The following is a 25,430-nucleotide window of genomic DNA, read 5'->3' as shown; positions in this document are numbered from 1 at the left end:
CAATATTAATGAGAACTAACACACAATAATGCCAAGGAAAGTGTAGGGGATGTTTTTAGTAATAAATGTAAGGTAATTGTGAAGAAAGAAAAGTGGACGAAAAGATAGCTTGCCGCGGGCAGGGACCGAACCTGCGACCTTCGAATAACGCGTCCGATGCTCTACCAACTGAGCTACCGCGGCGGCCATCCCCCCGTCCACTTTATAGATATGTGTGCACTATATATATATATGTATATATATATATATATATATATATTGTAGGCATTAATTGGACTTCATCTTCCTCATCTGTACATAACCATCATCAGTCATCGGCTCGGGCCTCTTCTTGGTCGGCACCATCTTGCCTTTGGCGTAATAAAGCGTCGGCTTAACCGCTTTATTTCAAGTGGTGGAGGTGCTTTCCGATCCCTTCGACCTCTCTTCTTCTAAAGATCTCTCCTGGAGCTCCGTTCGGGACGCCGCTTACGCCAGCAGACCACCATGTCACAAGATGAGCCCACAGTGCCAACTCACCCGGTCCAACCGCCTGCCGCCGCCCCTACCACTGCCAACAACCCCCCTCGCGACCCTGAAATCTTCTCCGGTCTGCCTGGAGAAGATGTCGAAGACTGGCTCGACAACTATGACCGTGTAAGCGTTTACAACAACTGGAACGAGGCGTCGAAGTTAGCCCGCGTACAGTTTTACGTATCCCAGGTAGCCAAGACATGGTTCCTAAATCACGAGAGCGACTTCCGTGATTGGTCTTCCTTCAAGGACCAGCTACGGCGGATTTTTGGCACACCGACGGTTCGTTCGGAAGTTGCGAGGAAGAAATTGGCTGAACGCGTCCAGCATTACGGCGAGTCTTATACCTCGTACATTGAGGACGTTCTTGCGCTTTGCCGCCGTATCGACGATGCCATGCCAGAAACTGATCGCGTACGACATCTTCTGAAGGGTATAGGACCTACCGCTTTCAATGCCATCACCGCGAACAACCCTTCGACGGTATCGGACGTCATCTCTGTGTGCCAGCGGCTTGATGCCCTACAATCCATCCGCCTGCGACCCGACTTTTGCGAAAACCCCTTGGCAAACAGTATGGAGCTCCGATCCATCATTCGAGCCATAATCCGTGAGGAATTGCAAGCCTACGGCTCACCACCTTGCAACAACGCTCACGCACAACCCGCCTCCACTGATCTGCGAAGTATGATCAAAGAGGAAATGACAGCCTTTCAGAGCGCCCACCATCCCACCGCTCCACCTTGCCCCCAACCGGCTTCGTACGCACACATCGCTGCAATGCAACCTTCACCGCCTCCAGTCACACCACCGGTGCCTGTTCACGACCATCTAGCACCTCTTGTTGCCCGAGCACCGACTCCGCCATACCATTCCGCCTGGCGTGCCCCACGGCCTGTCTGCTATTACTGCGGCATTCGGGGACACATCTCCCGGGTTTGTCGACGCCGCCAGCAGGACGAACGTCGTGGTTATGCTGCTTTCGAACGTGACGAGCCGTCTCGATTTTACCACCGTTACGCCGACAATGTTTTCACTCGCCGATCGCCATCGCCGGCCGACTTTTCGAACATGACCATCAATACACGTACCTCCAGACGACGTTCCCCATCGCCACTCCGGCGCTCTGTTTCGCCGCTTCGGCCTGTCTCTCAACTCCCTGTCCAGCGATCGGAAAACTAAACAGTGCAGTTTTTGGAGGGAAAACTGCATCGCCGCGAAATGCCTCAAGTCCTCCTGAACGACCGTCAAACATGTTATTGGTGATTGTGCAAGGTGTGCGGGTTTGGGCTTTGATAGACACGGGAGCAACGATTTCTGTTATGCGTGCGGACTTGTGTTCTCGTTTGCGGAAAGTGAAGACACCCTACCTTGGATCATCCTTGATTGGGGCCAATGGAGCAATCATTCGACCATTGGCTCAATGTACAGCACGCGTCTTCATTGACGGTATCCGTCATCACATCACTTTCGCAGTTTTAATTTCCTGTGCTCATGAACTCATTTTAGGCTGGGACTTTCTCTCGTCAGCGTCTGCTTTAATTTCTTGCCGCCAACGTGTACTTCAGATGACCGAGACCGATCATTGCAGCGAGCGTATCGATGAGACACGACTGCGTTTTTCCACAGCTGTCGATTCCGTACTGCCTCCGGGTCAGGAGCAACTGATCCCGATCACGTCTACGCATATTGCCAATGGTGACGTGTTTATCACCCCTTACGGCCGCTGTCTAGCTCGTGGCATTGTGTTCCCATCCAGCCTGGTGCGATTCAAAGAAAGTGCTGCGGTAATCGTCGGCCTGAACACCACCACTGAGACTATTCTCCTACCTCAAGGTTCTGCGGTGACCTGTTATGTGGATACACAACCGGCATCTTTCGTACCTCTTGACGCCTTGCAAGCTCATCCTCCACAGGACAAGCCTATTTCTTCATCCACCTTTGCTTCCGGGATAAACCCCGACCTTCCTGCTCCTCAGCGTGAGGCGTTGCTGAAATTGCTAGCAAAACATCAGGCCTCCTTCGACGCCAATGCTTCGTCACTCGGACAGACCACAGTTGCGTCTCATCGTATCAACACTGATGGTCAGAATATTGTACGCCGTCGTCCCTATCGAGTCTCCTTGGCCGAACGCAAAATCATTGAGGAGAACGTGGCCGACATGCTCAAAAGAAACATCATACGACCCTCTGCCAGTTCTTGGTCATCACCCGTTGTATTGGTACAAAAGAAGGATGGATCGGTACGATTTTGTGTTGATTACCGCGCGCTCAACAAGATCACCCGAAAGGATGTATATCCGATGCCTCGTATAGATGATGCACTTGACTCTTTGCAAGGCGCGCAGTACTTCTCCACCCTTGACCTTCGTTCCGGATATTGGCAAATTCCAATGGACGAAGCGGACAAAGAAAAGACCGCCTTTTCTACGCCGGACGGTCTTTGCGAGTTTAACGTAATGCCCTTCGGCCTATGTAATGCCCCCGCCACATTTGAAAGGATGATCGACACTGTTCTTCGCGGCCTCAAGTGGAAAACTTGTCTATGCTATTTGGACGATATCGTCGTGTTTTCCTCCACTTTCGATGACCATCTGCAACGCCTCGACGAAGTGCTCACATGCCTCTCCAATGCTGGCCTTCAACTAAACACAAAGAAGTGCCACTTCGGTAGCACAACGATCAAAGTTCTCGGACATCTCGTTAACAAAGATGGCATCCAGCCCGATCCGGACAAAATTTCCGCAGTGCTCAACTTCCCGCGCCCACTCCGTGCAAAAGAACTGCGCAGCTTCCTTGGGCTCGCATCATACTTCCGACGCTTCATCCGGAACTTTGCCACCATTGCTTCGCCTCTCCACAAGCTCCTTGCTAGTACCGCTCCCTTTGATTGGAATCATCAGTGCGAAGCCGCATTCCAAGAACTCAAGCGCGCACTGACATCCCCACCGGTTCTTTGTTATTTCAATGACGAGGCACCTACGGTACTGCACACTGACGCTAGTGGGCAGGGAATTGGTGCCGTACTGCTACAGCGTGACCGTGAATTTCGCGAGAAAGTTGTCGCGTATACAAGCCGCACTCTCACCTCTGCAGAGAAGAAGTACTCGATAACCGAACAAGAGTGCTTGGCTGTTGTCTGGTCCATCCAAAAATTTCGTCCGTACCTCCATGGTCGACATTTCACTGTTGTGACCGACCACCATGCGCTATGCTGGCTGTCGACAATCAAAAACTTGTCGGGACGCCTTGGCCGCTGGATTATCCGGTTACAAGCATATGACTTTGACGTCATTTACAAGACCGGAAAGAAGCATCAAGATGCCGATGCTCTATCACGATGTCCATTGCCGCCAACATCGGAGCACGTCACGTCACCTTGTCAAATTGGCCGCACTGAGGACACATCGTCGATTGCATCCATTTCTTCCCTGCCTTCAGCCAACCGCCCTTCAGTGCTTTCCACTCACCAGCGTACTGATTCTTATTGCAGTGACATCATCAGTCGCCTAAGTGGTGCTTCGTCTTCTCCTAATGCCAGGCTACGAAAACAGCTCAAGCTATTCAAGTTTGAAGACGACGTACTCTATCGGTACATTTTTCACCCGGAAGGCCATCGATGGGTCCCCGTCGTACCGCGGGCTCTTCGCGGGGAAGTTCTTCGGGCTTCACACGACGACCCAACGTCAGGCCACTTTGGCTACCACAAAACCCACGAGCGCATCCGCAGCCGGTTCTTCTGGCCAGGTCTTTCCACGAGCGTAGCTAAATATATTGCCTCGTGCGCCCTTTGCCAACACCGCAAGCGGCCTACTACTGTCTCAGTCGGGACCCTACAACCACTTCCTTGCCCAGCACAGCCGTTCTCTGTCGTCGGAATTGACCTATTCGGGCCCCTCCCAACTACCCCAGACGGCAAGAGATGGATCGTCACCGCTGTTGATCACTTGACCCGGTACGCTGAGACGGCCTCGGTCACTTCAGGAACTGCTTCCGAAGTAGCAACCTTCTTTTTGAAAGCTATCTACCTACGGCACGGAGCCCCTCACGTTCTTTTGAGCGACCGAGGCAAGGCGTTTCTCTCAAGCACGCTTAGTGAAGTTCTCCAAGCGTCAAACACAATCCACAAGACAACGTCTAGCTACCACCCACAGACAAATGGTTTGACGGAGAGATTTCATCGCACGCTGTGCGACATGTTATCCATGTATATCCAACCTGACCATCGTAACTGGGATGCGGTTCTCCCATTTGTAACGTTTGCGTATAATACGTCAGTTCAACGGACCACAGGCTACTCTCCGTTTTTCTTAGTATACGGACGCCAGCCAACCTCATCACTCGACGTTTCTTTCTTCTCTGGACCCGTCAATTCTTCACCATTCATTTGCGACCAGTTTCTGTACCGGGTTGCCCAATGCCGTCGTCGCGCCCGTATAAACACCGAGGCTAGCCAACAAGATCGCAAAAATCGCTACGATGCCACTCACCGCGACGTTTTCTATCGCCCTGGCGACCCTGTACTCCTATGGACGCCTGCACGGACACCTGGCTTATGCGAAAAGCTTGAATCTCGCTATATTGGCCCCTACACAGTTATAGACCAGACCTCGCCGGTGAACTACCGTGTTACACCTGTTCATGCCTCCACTGACCAACGCTGCCGCGGCACAGAGGTTGTGCACGTTTCGCGTCTCAAACCCTTTCATCTGCGTTCCACAACGTAATTCGCGGCCAGGCTGGCCGCTTTCGTCAACGGGGGAAATTAGTGTAGGCATTAATTGGACTTCATCTTCCTCATCTGTACATAACCATCATCAGTCATCGGCTCGGGCCTCTTCTTGGTCGGCACCATCTTGCCTTTGGCGTAATAAAGCGTCGGCTTAACCGCTTTATTTCAATATATATATATATATATATATATACAAACGCCCGGGACATGCGTACTACGTGGGTGTGGACAAGTTGTTTTGTTACCTTTTTTCTTTCACATTCATTACCCCTCCCTAGAATATCGCTAAATTTCGCAAAAATTAGGGGGAAGCGTCTTCCTATAGCGCGTCACCCTCGTTTAAATGAATGGAATGCGCTAGAATGACGATGCGATGCGTTTTTTTTTTCCTTCATGAAAACACCGATTTTCCTCTTGCAAATGGTCGGCGTTGTGGTCAGCTACACACTGGTACTCTACCAGACGAACCTAGCGGCCCACTCGCGGTCGCCGTCGCCGTGCGCCGGGGACGCAAACTCGTCATTGACACCCATTCACCAACCTTTGCAATCGTAGCACCATGTTGAACACTCACACGAAACAGCGTAAATGAGCGAGTGCAAACTGTGGTCGTTCCGGAGTGAAAGAAGAAGATGCTTTTAATGAGAAGAAGGAGGAGAGGTCGGCCTGGAAAGCGGGTTTCTAGCCTGCTACTCCTCACGGGGGTAAATGGGAAGGGGAAAGAAAGAGAAAGAGGGAGGTGTGATGATAGGCGACAATGGTATGGCACAATGAGTCACTGTACACACTGTTTTGCACGGGGACAGGGCACGCGCAAAAGTCTATGCCGCACATGCTTTAAAGACGAGTATCTAAACCTGTATCACGTAGAAATCTCAATAGGCACTTTAAACTTCGTTGGGCCTGGTCTGCATGCTCCCAAGCACCCAAAAGCTCCGGAGTGAAATAATCATAATAAAGCTATACAGCCAGCTTGGTAACAACCACGTAGGTCATTGCATGCCAAATGTCCCAGCTACTTTGGCGACCATCTCAAGTGCACTTGAAAAAAAAAGTGTGTTGATCTAACCATTAGAAAGAAGGGATGTCAAGTGTACGACCGTTTTTGGACCGCTATCACCTAAACAGAGACGACTTGTCCTCGCATGTTGTTACAGGCCACAATACGTCGATATACTACACGCAGAAAGAACAACAACAAAACAGTCAGGGCAGTGGTCCCGTTCTTCTTTACCGAAACCTAAAAAAAAAAAGTTTCAAGGCCCTCGTCGTCAACTGGTTCAATTTCCAGGAGGCGAACTGCTATGCAGATGGATTAGAAAGGCTGATGTAGCGTTACTAAATGTGCTCAGAGACCAACGCAGTTACGTGGAAAAATGGACAAGGTTTGTGCGAAGCTAAAACTGCAAAAAAAAGAAACAACACGATTACTAATGAAAATATTTCTCTTCCCGGCAAAACGGCCCTTACTTTTCGAAGACACCTCGCGTATTACAAAACAGCTCGGTCACAGGTGACCATTTCTAGCCGTGTAAATCTATGCATTAAAAAAAAAAACGAAAGATTCGCTAGATTTTGCAACTATGCAATCAAATCTGAGAGTCGCAATTTTTTTTTTCTCAGCGATATCAATTGACGTGCATGCTGTTTGAAGGATGTCAGAGCTGAGTACTGAACTACATATGATACTTGATCTCTTCACAGGGGAGGGGAAAAACCACGAACACCAATAAACAATAATGAACGGGTGAAACCTAAATAACCGGCGTTTATCGAAAGCGCAATGCAGAAAGAAAGGTTACGCAGTGCTAAAGCCATATAAACGCGATAGCGTGTTACCTTGCCGTCAAGAGCCGCCCAAAACTTGACTTGTCGCGGTGGCAGAAGGTATGATGTGTACTCTCCTTCAGTTCCAGATAGCGTAGCCGTACGTTTCCGGTATGTCCTTGTTTCAGGGTTTTCAGTAAGGTTTTCAATTCAATAAAAGCCGGTTGATAGCGCTTCATTCCATCAGAGTTATTTGTGTGGCAGGCATCATGCAACCGCACCTGTTACAGTTCAGTTTCAAGCGCTGTTCATTGAAACTGAATTTAGGTGGATATTTCAGTGTAAATTTCAATTCACGCATCACTTCGTTCGTGAAAGACCATTTGCTGCGCAAATGCCGGCCGTTCTTCGCATGTGTTCTGTGGGAAAATTATGCCGCAAGAAACAGTACCACTGCCACACGCACGTGAGACTAGCAGAATCAAATTTCTTAAACGACGCCCCATACTTTGTTGTCTCTGCAGCGCGATTGCGTAGGTTTTTGTTGTTGGTGGTCTAATAAAGCGTGGCTAACACGTATGGGAAATTGGCCATCACGCAACACGGCCCTGAGCTCCATCCTTTAAGTGCGCTACTGCAAGAGGCGCTTGTTTAATATGCTGTAGTTATTCGATTATCTTGTAAGCAACTGTGGGTACTTACGTAGGTAATTGAAAGTGTAAACAGACAACCAGGAGCCACCAAAAGAAAATGAGAAATAAAAAAAATTGGGGCGCACAAGTGGCGCGAACATTGTGGAAACAGCGGAGCTGGTGGCCGTGCCCTTCTCCTTTCTCTCACCCCCTCTTTTTCTCTCTGTCTCTCTCTCTCTCTGTTTCTTTATCCCTCTGTCTTTTTCGCGTTCTCGCTCCCAGCGCAACGCAATCATATGGTTCCCATAAATGCTTGTTCTGATGCCGTGCCGAGTGGCTACGACGCTCGCCTTCGCACCGTGGGTAACAAGGTTCGAATCCCGCCTCGGCAAGAAATTTTATTTCTTCTTATATATTTCTTCACCTCCTCCTTTCCTACTTCTTTCTTTCATCCTCTCGGCTTCGCCGAGCAGAGTTTTTAACGCTCGCCTCCCTCCTCCTTCCCGGCTCCTTGCCTCAGCACTCCTCGTTTTACTAGGCTTTACTCTCTCCCACACCAGGCTCCAATTCCTCCTTCCCCACCGCTCTCCATCACTTCCCGTCGCTCCGCCCTCTCCCTCCACTGTTTTCACTTTCTCTCACACCTGCTGTACTCGGTAGCGGGGCTTGCCCAATTCCTGTGGCACGTCTCCGCCCGAGTTTCCGCGCACATAGGAACGGCGGCTTAAACAGATTCGCTGTTAAGACAGAGACAGTAAATTGGACGTGAAGGATGGGGAAAAAACAAACATCATGTACATTTGCAGGTGCGGGGAAAAAACAAAAGAAAAAGAAAGAAATCAGAAGGAAAGAATGTGTGTGTCACGGACGACAGCATTTTGCTATTCAACGCCCGCGTTGGCTGCCTGAGGACGAGAATATACAGGAACAAATAATCGCACAGCAGAATGAGGCACGCGTCTGCTGCAACGAAAGTCCTGAGACTACACAGCGCATTGCGATGGAATGCGACCCAGCAAGACTCGCGGAAGGAGTCCACCTCATAGAGGCGCTCGGATTCAAGGAGAATGAAAGTAGCAAATGGGCTAGCGGTTGTGAGATAAAAGAAAACAGAGTGCCAGAACCAGAGAGAACCAGAGTGGTGGGTAGAAGCAAAGACGTTACAAGCGTAGGTATAACAGAAAAATATTGAAATAGAGCTTCGAACAAAGAAACAAAAAAATCAGAAACGGGTAGCAAGAGTGCCGTAGAAGTAATAAAGCAGCTTATGAATAAACAAGCTGGATAGGTGGCTATTTGTCAAACGCCCTGTTTCAAAGGAGATGCCGATAAACATCATCATCTATATTCTTTGTTGAGTCTATATACAGCATTGTGATGTAATCCCACCGTTTGTGTATTGGATAAGTTGACAACGCAGAGTCTGTGCCATTATTTTTTTTTACCTGATATGAAAAAAAGAAAAGATTGTATATATGCTGCGTTGTAAAAGACGACCGAGTCGTGCGGTGGCGCTGCTGCAGAACGATGACCGAAAGAGAGGAGGCATCTGGCAAATCGATCGCGCGCCGTGCTAGTAAGCTATAAAAGAAGGTCGTCGTGGTGACAAGCAGTTTCGTATTTCTTGGCAGTAAGACAAAGTGTGAAAAATAAACGCCGTAGGCTTGTCCATTAGTACTGGTCCCTAAACACGACATGCCGTTAAGAACCCATGACGTCGCGTTATATGCGCACTTTGTAGCATAGCCGTCACATCTTGGGAAGTCGCGAAAGCTCCCTCAAAGCCGCGCTTCCCAAAACTTGCCTCGCGGGCTGCTCCACATCGCGGGATTTCGCGTGCTCAGGCGCCATCTCTTGTCCATCAAAAGACAATAAGGGCCTCTCGTGCTTTCACACTTTGTGAAAAGAACTCCGAACGAACAACGGAACTGCACTCTGCCCTTCAACATTTTTTTATTCCACATCGCGGTACACATGATTCGCGCATCCTTCAGCGTTCTTTCTTATTTTTATATACCATCTATACGACACCGAATATTATACCAATAAATAAATCAGGGCTTGCGTAAATTATGGGTGCTCGAGTTTTATGAGTGAAACGGTCACCAAACAACCAAACGCTCACGATGCAGCCACTGCTGTATACGGGTGACCATCTAGCACATTTTGGTACTATATATCGACGCCGCTCTCCTGTACTTGGGCTTCCAAGGCAGCAACAGGCGGCGCTGCAATCTGCTTCGGCTTCTGGGACATCCCAAACGAAAGTACGACACAACGAGGAGTCCTCTCGCGAGACACGTGAGCGGAAAAAGCAGCCGCTGCTCGGCCTGTCCTCAACATGGCAGCTGCGCTGTTGCCATGGCAGTCGCGGATTGCCGCCGTCGCACGAGATAAATCGTTAGCCGCTGCGACAACGTAAACAAGAAGACGCAGTCGGCCGGACATGTCATCGAGCGAATATTCAGAAGGCGACAGCCTAAGGTACGTCCGCTCGAGGGAGAGGCCGGGATGCGTTCGCGAACTAAGGCACAGAAAGGCTTCGATGGGCGGAGCTGCATCGGCGCGTTTCGCCGTGGGGCGCGGACGCCTCTCTTTCCCTCTTTTTCAATCGCTCGTCGAAGGTATATTCGCAAAGGGGCACTCACGGGAGGTCGTGCACTTGTCACAGTCGTTAGCCTGCGGCTGAACACGCCTCATAGGTGTTGACAGGCAGATCTGTGGGCGAGAGATGTGTCGTTCCCAAAGTGCCGCGTTTCCAAAACGAAAAAGCGACACGACTCAGGACAGAGAACAAACGCCTTGTTTGTCGTTGCTTTCAACGTGTGTTGCCTTGCGTTTCAGACCTTCCGCGAGTTGCTTCGTAAATGCGGTAACACCACCTACGCGTGGTTCTCCTTTAGCTGAACGAGCAACAGTATACCAAGTACGCATCGTATACCGCCTTAATAACAACGGCACAGCAAGGAGCTGATCGTGGAAATACGGTGCTAATCTGAACTGCCTTATGTCACCATGCGTGTGTCAGTCGCTGAAGGTCAGTTGGGAAAAATGTACAACGAGACAACTTTGCGAGCGCGTTCTGTGAATCAAGTGACATTGCTGATCAGCGTTCTGCAGGAGCGACAACCTGATCGATATTTTAAATGATTACCAAAATGATTACGTTTCACCCGCACCTAAGAAAACACGTGCGCGAACGTTCGGTGCAGCACAATACTCAAGGTCTACGCAAACTATGTGCGACCACTGTCCACAAATATCTGGGACCACAACGAGCTTCGCGGCGCGAGAGCTCTGTGAGCTCTCACAAATGTAGAATTTTTTGCTGGTGAAAAATTACAATAGCGCATTGTCCCAACCCCCTCACCCACCCTCTGAAATAACATGGAAAAGAATGCCGCGAAATGAATCTACTTCTACAGCATGTGCGTGCAAAGGCCCATGAAAACATAAAGAAAGGGAAAGAAAAACATTGTTCATGGCGCAATTATTTGAAACCCATTATTGTCACAATCCAGCTGCCTTCTTTCTCTCACTGTTATTCTTCCTCAATTTTGTCTACGCGCGAAACTTCAGCGGAAATTTTGCGGTTTTTATGAGAGGGGAACGAATGTGAAACCTTCTGATTGACAGACACTTCCGTATTTCTCTGGGTTCGAAAAAGCCATCCAATTATCGCGACGCCGTTGCGTTTTGGATATAAGTGTTCTTCCGTGGTTTAGCGTCTGTATATAAGATGTAGCTGTCTTGACTTAAATGCTATTTTCGTGTTTGCCACTTGCCTGCTGCGAGCTCATTCACTTGCCCAACAACTGCTTCGACACTAGCTTTTACGAACTTTCAACAACGAGTTATTGTGCTTACGAAATGGCTACGCTTCCTAAGTGCAGAACTCAAGCAGCATCGCGAAAACATTTATGGGGAAAAAACTTACCTTGCCGTTTCGGGATCCTCAGAGGCGCATGCAAATCTTTAATTTGAAGATGCAATGCGCAATTCTCTCATTAAATAGCACATGTGGGAATATACGAAGGAGAGAGAGAGAGAGGGTGTAATTTCCAATAGCAGATATCCACGCTTAAAAATTGGACATCGGCTCCAGTCACCATATGAAGAGCATTACGGGTCTCGCCGAAATGTCAGTCACTGCTGATTTCCCAACTTATCATTAGGTTATTTTGTAAAAGCCTGCGAATACTCACAAATTTCGAATAACAAATCAAAAGCGTTCTATTCGATTCGGTACAACAATAGAATAATATGTATTCGACATATCGAATATTTATAGAGTATTTTTCGAGTAATCAGCACCCACATCTCCAAAGGAACGAAGCGCTGGAACATCGAGGAGTCATTTTTCTTGTTTTAATTTCTTAATTACAAAGGTGCGTGCAGCACAAGCTCTTATGATACTATTGAAGCTATACTGATCACCGGATGAAGGCGTAATATTATTTTATGTGTTTCTCTGGGCTGTCCAGCGAGCCAGGACCATCGCCGAGGGCCTCACACGATGTTCCCCGGATGACGGCCTCTGGAGGCCTAGCCCGGGCCAGTAATTTCTCGCTGGACCTTTAATAAAGTTTATTACCTACCTACCTCTAATTAGGTTTCATTGTGCAAAACTTTTACTATGCTACATGCTGCATTGCATTAGCCAGTTCCTGTCTTCATCTTGTATTAAATGAAGGTGGGGACTACGGTTGCTTCAGCTTCAGAAGTGCAGTTATTGTACGCGTTTACATGAACAACGAAAGACGCAAGTGTTTGTTCATCGTTACCGGAGAGCGCGCACTGACGACGGAGACAAAGACAGAACAACACGACACAAGCGCTCACTTTCAACTGAAGTTTAATGAAGGAAACGGAAGAAAATTGACATACAGAATACCACGCATGCATCAATACGCGGAAAAACATAACTCAAAGACATCCGTCACGCATTGCTTAAAAATGAGCCTTACAACATGGTGAGGTGTTAAAACATGTCTGTCGATTCCAGCAAGGGGCTAAGCGGTGCGGTCCAAAAAACATACCTCTTCACCTATTAGTGCAAGCGACGTCTGACTCACACACCGGTGACCTTCCTTTTTAATATGGAAGGCTTCACAAATTTCCCTCGTAATCTTGTCCGAATGACGGAACAAATCTGCGGTACCTTCCGTTCCCTTCAAATTTCTTTTGTTTCCTTAATTAAGCTTTAGTAGAAAGTGAGCGCTTGTGTTGTGTTCTCTTTCTGTCTCCGTCGTCAGTGCGCGCTCTCCGGTAACGATGAATCCATACCAACTCGCCCAGTTTTCTTCTTTGTTGTACGCAAGTGTTTAGTTCGTGTAAACTTTTCTCGCACATAGGGCATTCAACACAGACGTTTACTTGCTTTTGGCGCTAAGGTCCATGCTGTGATAATTAATTTCTGTTTCATAACATATTTAGCCGTATGTGTGGTGTTCGGTTGAACATTGTTCATTGTGTATGTATGTTTTATTTAAAAGCCGGCGACAAAGTACCAACTTGTACCAACTTGTATCAAAGTATACCAAAATATCTCGAAGACTGTATACCCGCTGCTGTATGCGAGCTCACTTCAGTTTACATGAATGCGGTATTTCTTTGCTGGTTAAATGTAATTATATTGTTCCTTTGCTAAAATTCGTGCATATTTGCTTCAAATGAGATATGAAATTCTAGGGCTGTTTCGAAAATGGTTGTCTTACTATTCGAAAACTATTCGAATAGTATTCGATTCATATTTGATTCGGTCCAAAATTCACTATTCACACACCCCTATTCTTTTGACGAGTGCGTCATGTTTATTATCATTTTTTCCGGTAGACATTAAATGTGTTTCACTCACGTCTAACGCGCTTGTTGCGTCTTGCAGCCGCAGCGACGAGTCCCTGTCGGCAGAAGACGATGGCGAGGACATTATGTACCAGCTGTCCGTGTTCTGGCCTTACCCAAAGGGTCCTGACGCTTCGCTGAGGAAGGGCCCCAGCCTCGCGAACCTCTCGTGAGTGTGCATTAATAGTAGCCTCCGCCTTCCGTCGGCAACACCGCAACGAAAAGCAAAGTACCGATATATGCACTTGCAATTGCTTTCACTCTTTCAAATCCATCCCATTGAGTTTCTCTCTGAATGCAAACGCGCGCCTAAGGGTTTCGTGTTTATGTTTTATATTTACAATGAAATTCAGCTGAGTGAACTTTGGTGTTGGTTTATACCTCTTTTACATCTTATGCTTCAGTGTTACTTAGCCGTTGCGGTGGATGCGTTACCTTTTATGCAGGCAGCACGTTGCTGTAGAAGAAAAAAATAAGTACATGGTAAATATACCTTGTTGTCCACACACAGAGCCATGTTCGCCCGTCAGTTTACTTTAAATATTTTAGGCCATTTCGCCAGCGTATTTCATTGCGCACGTGCCACTTTCACCAACTAAGTTTTCATTTTTGTTTACAGCTTTGTTTTGTTTACAGCTTTGTTTCGTTTTCGAGCGGATACAGCTACTATTTTACGCTCTATGGCGTGTACTCACAGGGAAACAAAAGGCATACGGGACACGGGCTCCACAGCAAATGCAAGTTTTTGCTCTGTCAATGCATGTCCCTTCTAATTTATTGGATAACTGTGTAGGTATGCGAAACTATTACAGGTGATCTAGACAACTAAGAGTTTCACTTCATTAGAGGCTATGTATTCTTAGGTTAAGCAAGAATTCAGCTTTTTCGCAAATCTCGTGTCCTGGGCACTTTTGTTGCCGATAGCGCATTGTATCGCTCGAAAATACTGCGCCAGAAAACGCTAGAAATTCAATAATTTTCTGGGGTTTTACGCGCCAAAAACATGATAAGATTATGATGCACACCGTAGTGGAGGACTCGGGATTAATTTTGACCACCTTGAATTAGTCAATGCGCACATGAATCTAGGTTAACGGACGCTGCTTGCACTTCACCCCCATTGAAGTGCGTCCACGGTGGCCAGGAATCGAACGCACGACCCCGAGTATACAGCTCAGCACCTCAGCCTGCTAAGATATCGCGGAGGGTAAGGCTAAAAATTTCTGCGGACCAAAAGTTACTATTAGAATATGACTGGACTCTGTGGTATCTGTGCTTATTTGCGTATTTCAGCGTATTTACGTGCAGGTTCACTACTGGCATCCCTGTCAACTAGGCAGCTATAGAATGATAAGCTAGCCCAAGGTGATTGAATTTAGAGCAATCTCGGTGGTTTAAGTAACAAAGCGAGAAAGATCTACACGCGGCTGGACGTACGGAGAGTGCCAAGTGCGACTCTTTAATACACGCGCGAACTTATGCGAAAAGTCCCTCCAATAGCATAAAATTGACACAAATCGCACCTCGCTGCGCCAAAACGACGGGAAACTGCTAAAACTGCATTGATACGACTTCTAACGAGAACAGCCCAAACTCAGGTTTGTCCACGTTGACATCGATCACTTTAGTTTTCCTCCGCACGGCAGCAAAAGGTTCGTCGATGCAGCAAGGAACTCGGAGACCGGGTTCCCTCACGAACTTGGCGAAAGTTTTCGGCTAGTGTGGTCGTCTAGGACAGAAAACTTTGCGAGAAAAAGTAAACTTTCTCATACCCCGCTCGGACGGTTTGCATACTTTTGCATGCACTTGCGCCCTCCGGCATTCGTCGCACGTCATCTTGGAGTAGTGGCAGGAAAGGCTTGCACGCGACATTGCCGCGCACCGCCGGAAGTCTACAGGACATGTTACGCGACTTTATTGAGAGCCTTGAAAGCTACCCGGAATTATTTGTAGCGTTTATAGCATACTACAGTATTGTTGAAATATTTTACGAATATACTAATAGTTCACTGTTGCAAATGTAGTCCGAAGTTTACAGCAACTTGAGTATTGCGCATGCAGGCATAACAGTCAACTCACGCGATAGGTTTAGTAGAGGTACAATGCTCGACGACTGAAGCGCGAAAGGGCCTGTTCTGACCATTTCGCTTTCATGCGACATGGTCAGCTGCTTCTGGTGTAAATAATTTGTTTGCGTCAACGCTGTGTTTGAGTGCTTGCCCTGCCTTCGTCCCACTTGGCGCTTTAGTATATATGTATTCAAATTTCAAGGTGTAAAATGTGATGCTGTTTATCAGTCCAGCATACAAATGATGATCGCATATCCGATGGCCGACGAAACGCTTCTCACACAGGCGTTCTCAATTTAATGTGACAACGGCTGCTAGGCGGAGGCACCCGCTTGTTTATGAGATACAACCCTCTCCCAGTGCTGACCCGTAATGGTCGAGCACCAGAGCGGAAGCGTGCTTGTGCATATTTTATCGGCAGCTATACCGGCGGCAGCTCTTCGGCACGCATGCCTCCCACAGTCGCGGCGGAAGCGCTGCACCGAGGCCGCTGGCGGTTAGATCGCACTCGAAACGCTTGCCACCATTTAACGTTAAATGTATGGAAGAGACTCAAAATAATGTCAACATATATATAAATCCATAAGACAGTAGCTTGTTTTCGGTGCGGTTCAAACAAACTTTTTTACTAAGATGGATGCAATACCGATCGGGGAGACACTTGGCTTTAACCCATATATGCCCATACTCGGAAAAATTGAGCAAACAAATATTTTTATTCCCGAATAGGGGATTTGTGCCCTATACAAAACGTACAAAATATTTATTTACTGTCAGGTAAGTGCAACACAGTATTGCGGCGCTTTTTGCACCGAGTTTTTATTTCTCGTGGTGCTGAGCTCAAGTTGTGTATTTGCAATTACGTGCAATAACTATGGTCACTGTTACCTAACTACCTTTAGCACGAATGGTGGAATGGCGTGATTTTTGCAATAATTTGAAGAAAAAGAAAGGGTCATAAGTTAGGCTATCCTCCGCTCCAGGACCTCTCCCGTACACAGTACACGTTCACTCAGATGAAGTGTCCGTACGTGGTATGAGGGCAAGCTATGTGTATACGCTATAGCACATGTTTCGTTCGGCAGACACCTGCTTCATTTGCTATGAATGGCTCCAGCCTTCATATGAAGAAGTAGCGATTTTAAAGCACATCAAAGAAGCGTCCTACATGTAGGACACTGGGCATATATGGGTTAATCAGCCGACAGGAAAGATCCAATGTAATTCTTTTCGCACGACTGCATTCCTTTGTTATCATCCGCCGTTCATATACCGGTCACGGAGTGCCGATGTCATTGATGTATCGTGCTTATCTGATTCTTTCGCGCTGTATAAAAAAAAAAACAAAAAACCCCCCGTAATTTCCACTCTTTATCTACAGCGTAAAACTATAGGAGTCAACGCTAATTCGTCACGTGAAGTGCCGGTCTGACGCAACACAGCGGTGGCATTTCTTACGCGCCCGGCGCGCTCGATTTCGATATCGCCTCGATCGGGGCCTTGAATTTCGATGATTAATGTCTCAAATTACGTGTATTTTGGGGGATTTCTAAACAGTGGGTCTGCCATAAATTGTCACGTGCCCCCCCCCCCCCCTACCACTTTTGCGTATAAACAACTGCGCTAAAGTTAATAATTAGACAGTTAATTAACGAGTACTTAATAATTAATCATTTCAATACAACTTTAGGTGCGGCGGCAAAGTATTTCCGCCTCGACGTAGAGTTCGTGAACGAAGATGACAAGTGTCTGACTCATGGCATTTTTTTTTAAATATGCATTTCTAAAAAATCACCCTGTATGTCAAAAGGCCTGACTTCGACACGCAGTGAAATGTGTACACAGTGTATACGCAACTGGATACGTAACCGAGTTTGGGTCATGTACTTTAATTGCTTAAAACCAGTTGCTACGTCTACTCTGGACCCTTACAAACTTCGCTGCGGCTTCTCCTCAGTAAGCCTAAGCATACAGGAAAGTGTTATTGTGGGCATGTTCCGTTGAAGCATTTACTGTATTGGTGCTGTGGCTTTCCCTCATAAACTGTAAGCATGCAGAGAAGTGTCATTTAGGTTACACTATGCATACAGGCTTACCGCAAGAACACTAAAGGCGACTTGGTGCTTCGCCCAACGCTTCCGAAAGCTCGAGACCACTGCAGCCTTTACGCCTCATTCCACGTGCTGCAGATTAATATAAACGCTTTTTTTGTTCAGAACTCCTGCGGAAAAAAGTGTATGTTCGTATGTCCTACGCTCTCAGTGACGCGTACTAGCCATGGGCGTCGGCAGGATTTTTTCTTGGGGGGGGGGGGGGCAAACTCGTTACGTTGACGCGAGGGGGGGGGGGGAGCTGAAATAACAACAGTGAAACTCCATAGCGTCCAAAAGACATCACGCAGAAGAATGGAGAAATCTTTCTGTTCCTAAGGGTTACAAAAGTTTCAGAATATTTATTAACGCTCACGCATCACACTGACAAAAAAAAAAACAAAAAACACTCCGACATCAAGATAGAATTTTCAAAAGTTTTGAGACCACGAAGCACAAGGCTGAATGTTACCGCTGCTTGGGCAGACAGCCTTTAATTTAGATTTTCCGGCTACAACATGTACTATGCGACCGATTGCAGTGAGAAATTGCTGGGAAATTCAAAGTTTCCTCTTCTATAAACTTTTCGCGTCTACTATACAGTTAAACGATGTTGCGAGGCAGAATTACCGAAATTTCGTACATGCTTGAAACGTCCTTACAGTCACTCGGTGTCTGTAAATGCGAGCGGCATGCGTCTAGGCGCACGCATAGCAAAGTGGTCTACAACTTTCTCCGCGAAAGCTCTTTGTCCCTCCTTTTCAATTTTTTTCACGATGCAGCGAAAGCATGCAGAGTCCAGACAGGCGGTCATCCGACATCGTGGAACGAAGCCACGTCTTCACACGCCGCATCGTGCTGAAAGAACGTTCGGGACAACACGTTGTCGAGGGGAAAGTTATGGCCGTTTGAAGAGCACGACTGATGGCGGGATAGATCCCCTCAGCAAATGCAAGAAGATCGATCAGGTCTCCGTTGAAGTCTGTGTTCATCCATGACCGACGCCACAGTTCCACTTCGCAGTCGAAATTGTCGAAGTCGAAGTATTTATTAACAGGCTCGCAGAGCTGCTTCTTAAAACCTTCGTTGGAAAGCTTCCTCAACGCGTTTGGGTGTAATAAGAGTAGCGCAAATGCGGGAGTATTACGCTCTCCAAATTTTTCATCCAGCGCTGAGAGCAGAGAGTCCAAGTAAGGAATGAAGATGTTACGGCGGCAGTATTCTTCCGGAGTTCCCAGAACGTTCGGCCTGTGCATTTGGCGCGCAACCATTCGCGGCACACTGACTTCTGCACCAAGCTGTTCTGCGGTCTCCTCGGTCGCAGAATAAAGGTCCCTAAACACTTCTTCCGCTTTTGCCCTGTGCTCACCAATTGCTTCAGACAGGAGCCGCATATGCTGCTGCACCTTTAAAATGTCCATCTGGGGGCTTTGCAGCATGTTTGTCACCGGTTCAAGGAGAGCATAATATCTTGCGATAATGGTCAGGCAAACCAAAAATGAAGGCGAGCATAGACTTCACGATAGTTGGTGTGCAGTTTCCCGCGTTTGCCTGTTCGCAGACGATTACAGTGTTGTCAGGGCCTCCATAACTTCAAGGAAGTGTTGGCGAAAGAGACGAATGCTTTTATATTTGGAGCTCCACCTGGTTTCACAAAGCAAGGGCAGCGAAGGCGCATTCTTCCTCCTGAGGGGGCTTTCTCGAAAGAACTTGATTGTCGCTTTGATGGATGCCACCGCATTTCTGATGTCCGCCACCGTGCTTGCCTTGTTCACAACCAAGTTTAGCCGATGCGAAGCACAGTGAAAGTACATGGCTCGAGGGTGTTTTTCTGTGATTCTAGCCTGTACGCCAGATATGTTGCCCGCCATTGAAGAGCAGCCATCGTACCCTTTGGCCTACGATGTTATCAGGATTGAGGCCAAAGTCGTCAACAGCTTTGAGAATTGTGTCAGAAATGGTTTCTGCGTTCATGCTTTCCAACGGAATCATACCAACAAATTCTTCTCGTACAGCCTTGAGACCTGTTTCTACAAACCGGATACCAAACGTGAGCTGTTCTGTGCCTGATATGTCCGCAGATTCATCTGCCAGCAGCGAATACTGCCCGGATTTGTTGCACGCACTTACAATGTCTCTCCGAAGGAGGTCCTCACTGATTTTTATCAGCTCGTTTTGAATACTTGCTGATGTGTACTTTGCGTTTTTGGCGCTATTGTCGAGATGTGTTTGTAGCGCGTGGTCCCCAGCGTCGACGCGAAACCCGAGAAGGTCCTGAAAAATCCCGCTTTGTGCTTGTTTCCCTCGCACAGGCAAATCATGCATGCCGCAGAAGAGCACAGCCGCTGTAATCGAGACAAGTTTCTGCTTATTGCATTCCGCTTCTTCCTTTGCGGCTGTGTCGAGCTGCAGTGCGACACCGGTTGCCTTGTTGAGGAGGCGAAGGAAGTTATCTCTCCTTCCGGTTGCGTCCTTGTGCCATTCGCACTTTTCATGCTCCTTGGCGGACTCGTGAAACTTTTTGTACTTGGTGAAAGCAGTGACGATAAAAGCTCCTTGTCGTCCTTTCCCGGTCACTGGCTTGAAAACGACACATTGGCGGCAGAGCGCACCTTTAAGCACACTGGAATACGCCAGCCACGGATACTGCGATAGCCACGCTGGTCGAAACGCCCTGGCTTGCTTCAGCTCTGCAGCATCCGCTTTGAAATTGTACGTATCTGGAGGCGTCCAAGGGCTAGTCAGAAGTTTCCGTTTTAAGTCATTGTCTGCAACAAGGAAAATGGGAACAATAAGTGTTACATTAGCTGGCCTCGGTATGTAATCGCCGTATCATTCTCCCAAGAATATTTACTACGTTTTACTTAAAATTGTTACTGTATACATAAACTGCTTACATCCGTACGTGACGCCGCTATTAAAGCGTCATTTAAACACATACGGTTGGTACATGTTTACTGGCGCTCCACATGGTATGTCGCAATTAACCGAGGACCATCCATAAATTTAGCGAACGTCATTCAACCGAAGTTGTGGAAATATTTTATCAGCTTTTTCTATGTGATCGTCACTACAAAATTCAATGCTAGATATGCCTTGTTGAAACCGATAGTGAAATTTTTATAGCATTACGCCCGTCAATAGATTTGCAAATAAGTTAAAGTTACGAAATTGTACGCCCCTTTTTTGAGAACTGGCACAGCAACTTCCATCCATCTTAGCCTTCGGACACGATCTTGGGTGATTGACAGAGACCGGGCGGAGATCGTTTGGCCTGATTTGAGACCCGTTGTTATATTTTGGCCACAAAGATGGCCAATAATATTGTCGGTAATTTTAAGCTTACCGAAAAAAGGTGTCCTTTGCAGTGATGTGATTGACTGAAGCTGTTTTGGAGCAGGTTTTTGGAGCAGCAAAAAGTGCGTTTTGGAGCGGGTAAAAGGGCTTTTGGAGCAGTCAAAAACGGATTTGGGAGCAGGGAAAACAGCTTTTGGAGCAGCTAAAAGCTCACTGCCAAGTGGAAAAATGAACCGTGTGAAGCAGAACAGTCAAATAAGGAGGAACTCTTGAAATAAAAAGTTCTGTCCAATAATCGGTGTTTGCATAACACCACTGGATCACCGAACAGCCCCGTAAGTGTAAACATTGGCATTGCGGTCGTATAATGGCTTAGGGTGGCCAAACAAACAACGCAGGTAAGGTTTCCCAACTACAGTAGAATCTCGCTGATACGAATCTGAAGGGGGAACGACAATATCCGTATTGCCCAAAATTTTATATCATCATAAAACTAGCAAAATCTGTTTTCAAACTACGATATACACACAAAACATTTATTTCCGTCAAAAGAACTTGTGACACCCGTGAAGGTGACACCTGTGACACCCGTGAAGGAAACAGTAAGGGACGGAGAGCTGGCTGCCGCGAAAGCGCGCGTCAAAGCATCGCATGAGGCCAACTGAAAACTAAGTGAAGTCCGCTCCACCATAGCGGCAAGCGAAGATCGACACGAACGCCGAAAGGCTTCATGTCAGGGGCGTAGGCAGACATCTTTTTCAGGGGGGGGGGACATCCTTGATTTGAAGTGGGGGCCGGGCAGGCAGATGTGGTCAAGTGTCATTTTGCCATGGACTCTGTATGCCATAGCAAAAAAAAAAAATATATATATATATATATCGGGGGGGGGGGGGGTCGGGCCTGGTGCACCCCCCCCCCCCCCTTCGGCTACGCCACTGCTTCGTGCCTTTTTTTACGACTATATATAGCCTTTAATCTACCGCTGCGTTAGCCGCTTACCTTCGGAGCTTGTAGTCGCTATCGATGAACGCGTTGATAGCGATCGTGGTTTCGTGCGCAACGGTTGCGGCAAACGGTAGTTCCGTTTTCAATCCGCCTGCGCTGGCCGCGCAGGTGTCCTCAAAACTACGTCGTTTGTTGCTATCATATATAATCGCATCTGTAGCGGTTTTGTCCGCGGCGTTTGCAGGAAGCGGCGTCGCTTGGACTGGGTGGGCGTTGGACGCGCGTGCACTTTCGGAGTTCCGTCAGTTTCGTCGTCGCCATACATGATAATGTCAAGAGCGACCGCGGTTTCACCCACAGCGTTTGTGGTAAACGATAACCTGAGTTCTGACAGTGTGTGCGCTGGCCGCGCGCGTACTTCCGAAGCATTCTGATCGCCCGCCACGACGCGGAAAAGTGTTCGGAACATCCACATTTCGGCCCATTCGACACAGTGGAATTCGGCTGCTTGTAGCACGTCGCTTTATCGCTGCAAAGCCATGCTGTTCACGGTTAATAGTCTGACTGCAGACAATGCAAAATCCACTGACATCGCTGCCTTGGCGACACCAAGATGACATAGTGTCACCATTTTCGTCCATCTTGTTCGGGATGTCGACATTAAACTTGGTGGAACGACTTGAGGCTCTGAGACGGCGAGATACGAACAATGCGAAAAGCAATTCCCCTCAAGAAACGTGTAGCGATACGCTTTTTGCTAATCCCGTCGAGGACGGAACAGTCTTTGTTGATAGCCGTTCCACGGCGAACCCGGGCGAACCCAGTTTCCCAGTTCTGCTCACCGACTGGAGTCGCGTTCCGTGAAAATCCTCAAACAACACGAAGCTGCCAATTAACTGCGCCAGTTCACGGCTGGTGCGAAGCTTGTCCGCCATCTTGCCAGCTTCTCTGTTTGCATAACCGCGGTTACGAGATTAAGTGCTGTTTTTTCTGCTGTGTAGCTATACCCCTAACCATGGTTAAGGTTGCCCATGTGACAGGGCTATTATAGTTCGAGTAGCAGAACTTCAAAAGGGGGCCAAAAATAAGACAGGCACGGACGTCGCTGTATACACTAATAATTGAAATTTTACTTCTATGTTGCTGCGGCGGTGCGGTCACACCAGCTGTCGGCGAGCCGCTCCTTCCAAGGTGCATTTTTGGGGGGTCATGCCAATTTACAGCAGTCTGCAGAGGGTTCTGTCGGCCCCCAAAAGCCTGAGCAAGCCAAACCAGTGCTTAACGAGCCTACCTATCAATCTGCGTCCGGTCAGGTCCCCCAGAAAGCGCCGGGCAGCGTGCCGTGAAAAATGATGCACGAACCCATTCCTCTCGCGGCACTAAAATTTTGCCGCGCGGCAGCTTTGGCACAGTTTTGGCGCAGAACAGCGGAGATGTAGCAGGATGTAGCAGGTTTCACGTATTGGCGCAGTATGGCGCAGCTATCACATCACTGCCTTTGTCGACCGGAACAAAAAGCAGAGTCAATTGGAAAGTTCTTAGATGACGTCTAATTATGAGAAACTGCCCGCATATTTTCGAAACTAAGTATAGCGGTACTTGTCGCACCCCTTTGAATTCCCGGTTAACTCATCATCCAATGACGGTGCACTATTCTGCAATGTGACGAATGAGCGTTCCTATACATGAACAAGGACGCCATACTCCTACGGAACTTTTATTTTAAACTAAGACGGTGCATGCTGCAGTTTCCTTGTGATGAGTACAACATCTTCATCAGTGCAACATCTGGCTTCCCGGTATGATGCCCATCTAGGCAATGTTAAAATTATTAGGCCAGCTTTTATGAAGCTAGCCTCAATCTGGTTTACCAACTGAAGGGTCAAAACAAGGAGCACGCTAAATAATTAACACAAAGGGCATGCATGCTGCAGGTTAACGGGCCAGCATAGTGGGACATGTTAAAGCCGGGACCACGCAGAACAAGGTGCTTGTCCTCAAAGAGTAAGAAAAAAAAAAAGAAATCGGCAATGAATCAACTTCGAATGACTTTTTTCCCCGAACTGTCGGTGTGCCCAAAAGTTTCGTATGGCAAAGACTGGAGCCGTACTATTTGCTGTGATGTAGCTTACCTGCTAGAGATGATTTGAGGGCGCAGCCGATGTCGAGAGGGTGCCTTGATGTTGGAGGCTCCTCAAGTTCGGAGGAAGTGGTAGAAATATCTTCGGATTCGGGATCGTGGTCCAGCTCGGAAAGTTGTATCTTCTTCATCAAACATGGCGCAACGTCAGTATCAGCTTTCCTTTTAAAGAAGCTTCTGATGTCCATTTTCGCGTTGCGGTGGCACTGTACAACAGCTCCACGATGCTCACGGACGCGCGCTCACTTTGGCGCAGGCAAGCTGCGAGATTCCCTAGCGGAGCGGCACTTTTTCCTGTTCTGTTGGGTACAAGCTATTTTTTTCACCGTGGCGGGTACACATTGTAGCCGTGAGTAGAGAGGTCGCTAGAGAAGGGCTTTCGAGAAATGACACTTCGCAAAAATCCGTACCACTCACGTGCAGGTCAATATCTATGCAACAAACAAAGAAAAAGGGCGGTGGCATCCCTTTATCCCTCCCTTGACCACGGCGGCCAACCAGAGCGCAAGTACTCGTAGGCCACAGCCCACCGGGCCGGGCCTAAACGGAAAACCAAGATATTACGAAAAACAACGGTTTTCCTCCTTTCTCATCGACACGTGGTCACGCACGGTTTCAGGAGCCGACGCCACATGTGCGGGATTTATTGCTCCCACATTCCGCGCTTCAGCGGCATCGTCGGCCAGCAAAAGGACCGTCGCCTCGAACTTGGCGCTAACTAGGCTACTGGGGTTTCTTTCGCCTCTGTCGCGTGTTCCCGTCGCCGACCGATGTCATCAAACAGCGCCGCCTGCGCTTCAGATCTACGCAGTGTGGTCTGTTTCCTGGCCGGAAGCGGCGTCTTCCCGGAGTTCAAAAACAAGACCGCGGCGGCCGTGGCCCACCAGAGGGGAGGCGGCGCGCAACTGCTCGCGTGGCGCCATCGCAGCCGGCGCAACTGACCGCAATGCACTTCAAACACAGCGGGAGGTGTCCGGCACCGGTCCCCGCTTCGAAATCCAACCCCTCTCGGCATTCTGCGACCTCGCGGTTCGCCCCTTGGTGCGAAACCGCTCTCGCCCTGAGCACTCCACACAAAAAGAAAAGCTGAGCGGCCGCCGTCGGCGAGCGAAAGACACAGCCTTCTCCCCCGAAAACGTAAACACGTCGGCATCCTTAGGGCGCACCACCACATGCGGCCTTCAACATACTCGAAGCAACCATGACGAAGGGCCGTCGTTACTCTCCCGTTGATTTAGGGGGCTGAACGTTGGTGCTGTGGATTTTACCCGTCACTGGCACCATAACAAAAAAGAAAGAGAAAGAATGGGGGGACGGGGGGGGGGGGGCTTCCTTCTAAAGGAATCCGCAAGTACGACTTCAGGCGTCACTGGCAAACGCGGCTAAAGCGTTTGCGACCGT

The 25,430-nt window shown here is 48.2% G+C and overlaps 1 protein-coding gene across 1 annotated transcript in view; it reads left to right on the top strand.

Annotated features, from left to right (window-relative positions):
- The first annotated feature begins 9,940 nt into the window (after window positions 1–9,940).
- LOC119400350 (uncharacterized) overlaps window positions 9,941–25,430 on the top strand; it is a 31,576-nt gene continuing 16,086 nt past the window's right edge. The window contains exons 1-2 of the mRNA XM_037667369.2: window positions 9,941–10,128; window positions 13,529–13,657. Coding sequence (XP_037523297.1) covers window positions 10,091–10,128; window positions 13,529–13,657 — 167 coding nt within the window. The 5' untranslated portion in view covers window positions 9,941–10,090. The remainder of the gene's footprint in view (window positions 10,129–13,528; window positions 13,658–25,430) is intronic.

The sequence above is a fragment of the Rhipicephalus sanguineus genome, chromosome 1 (genome assembly GCF_013339695.2).
Source record: "Rhipicephalus sanguineus isolate Rsan-2018 chromosome 1, BIME_Rsan_1.4, whole genome shotgun sequence".
Classification (NCBI taxonomy): Eukaryota; Metazoa; Arthropoda; class Arachnida; order Ixodida; family Ixodidae; genus Rhipicephalus; species Rhipicephalus sanguineus.
The sequence above is the reverse complement of the archived record's forward strand: the minus strand, read 5'-3'. Positions and strand labels throughout refer to the sequence as shown.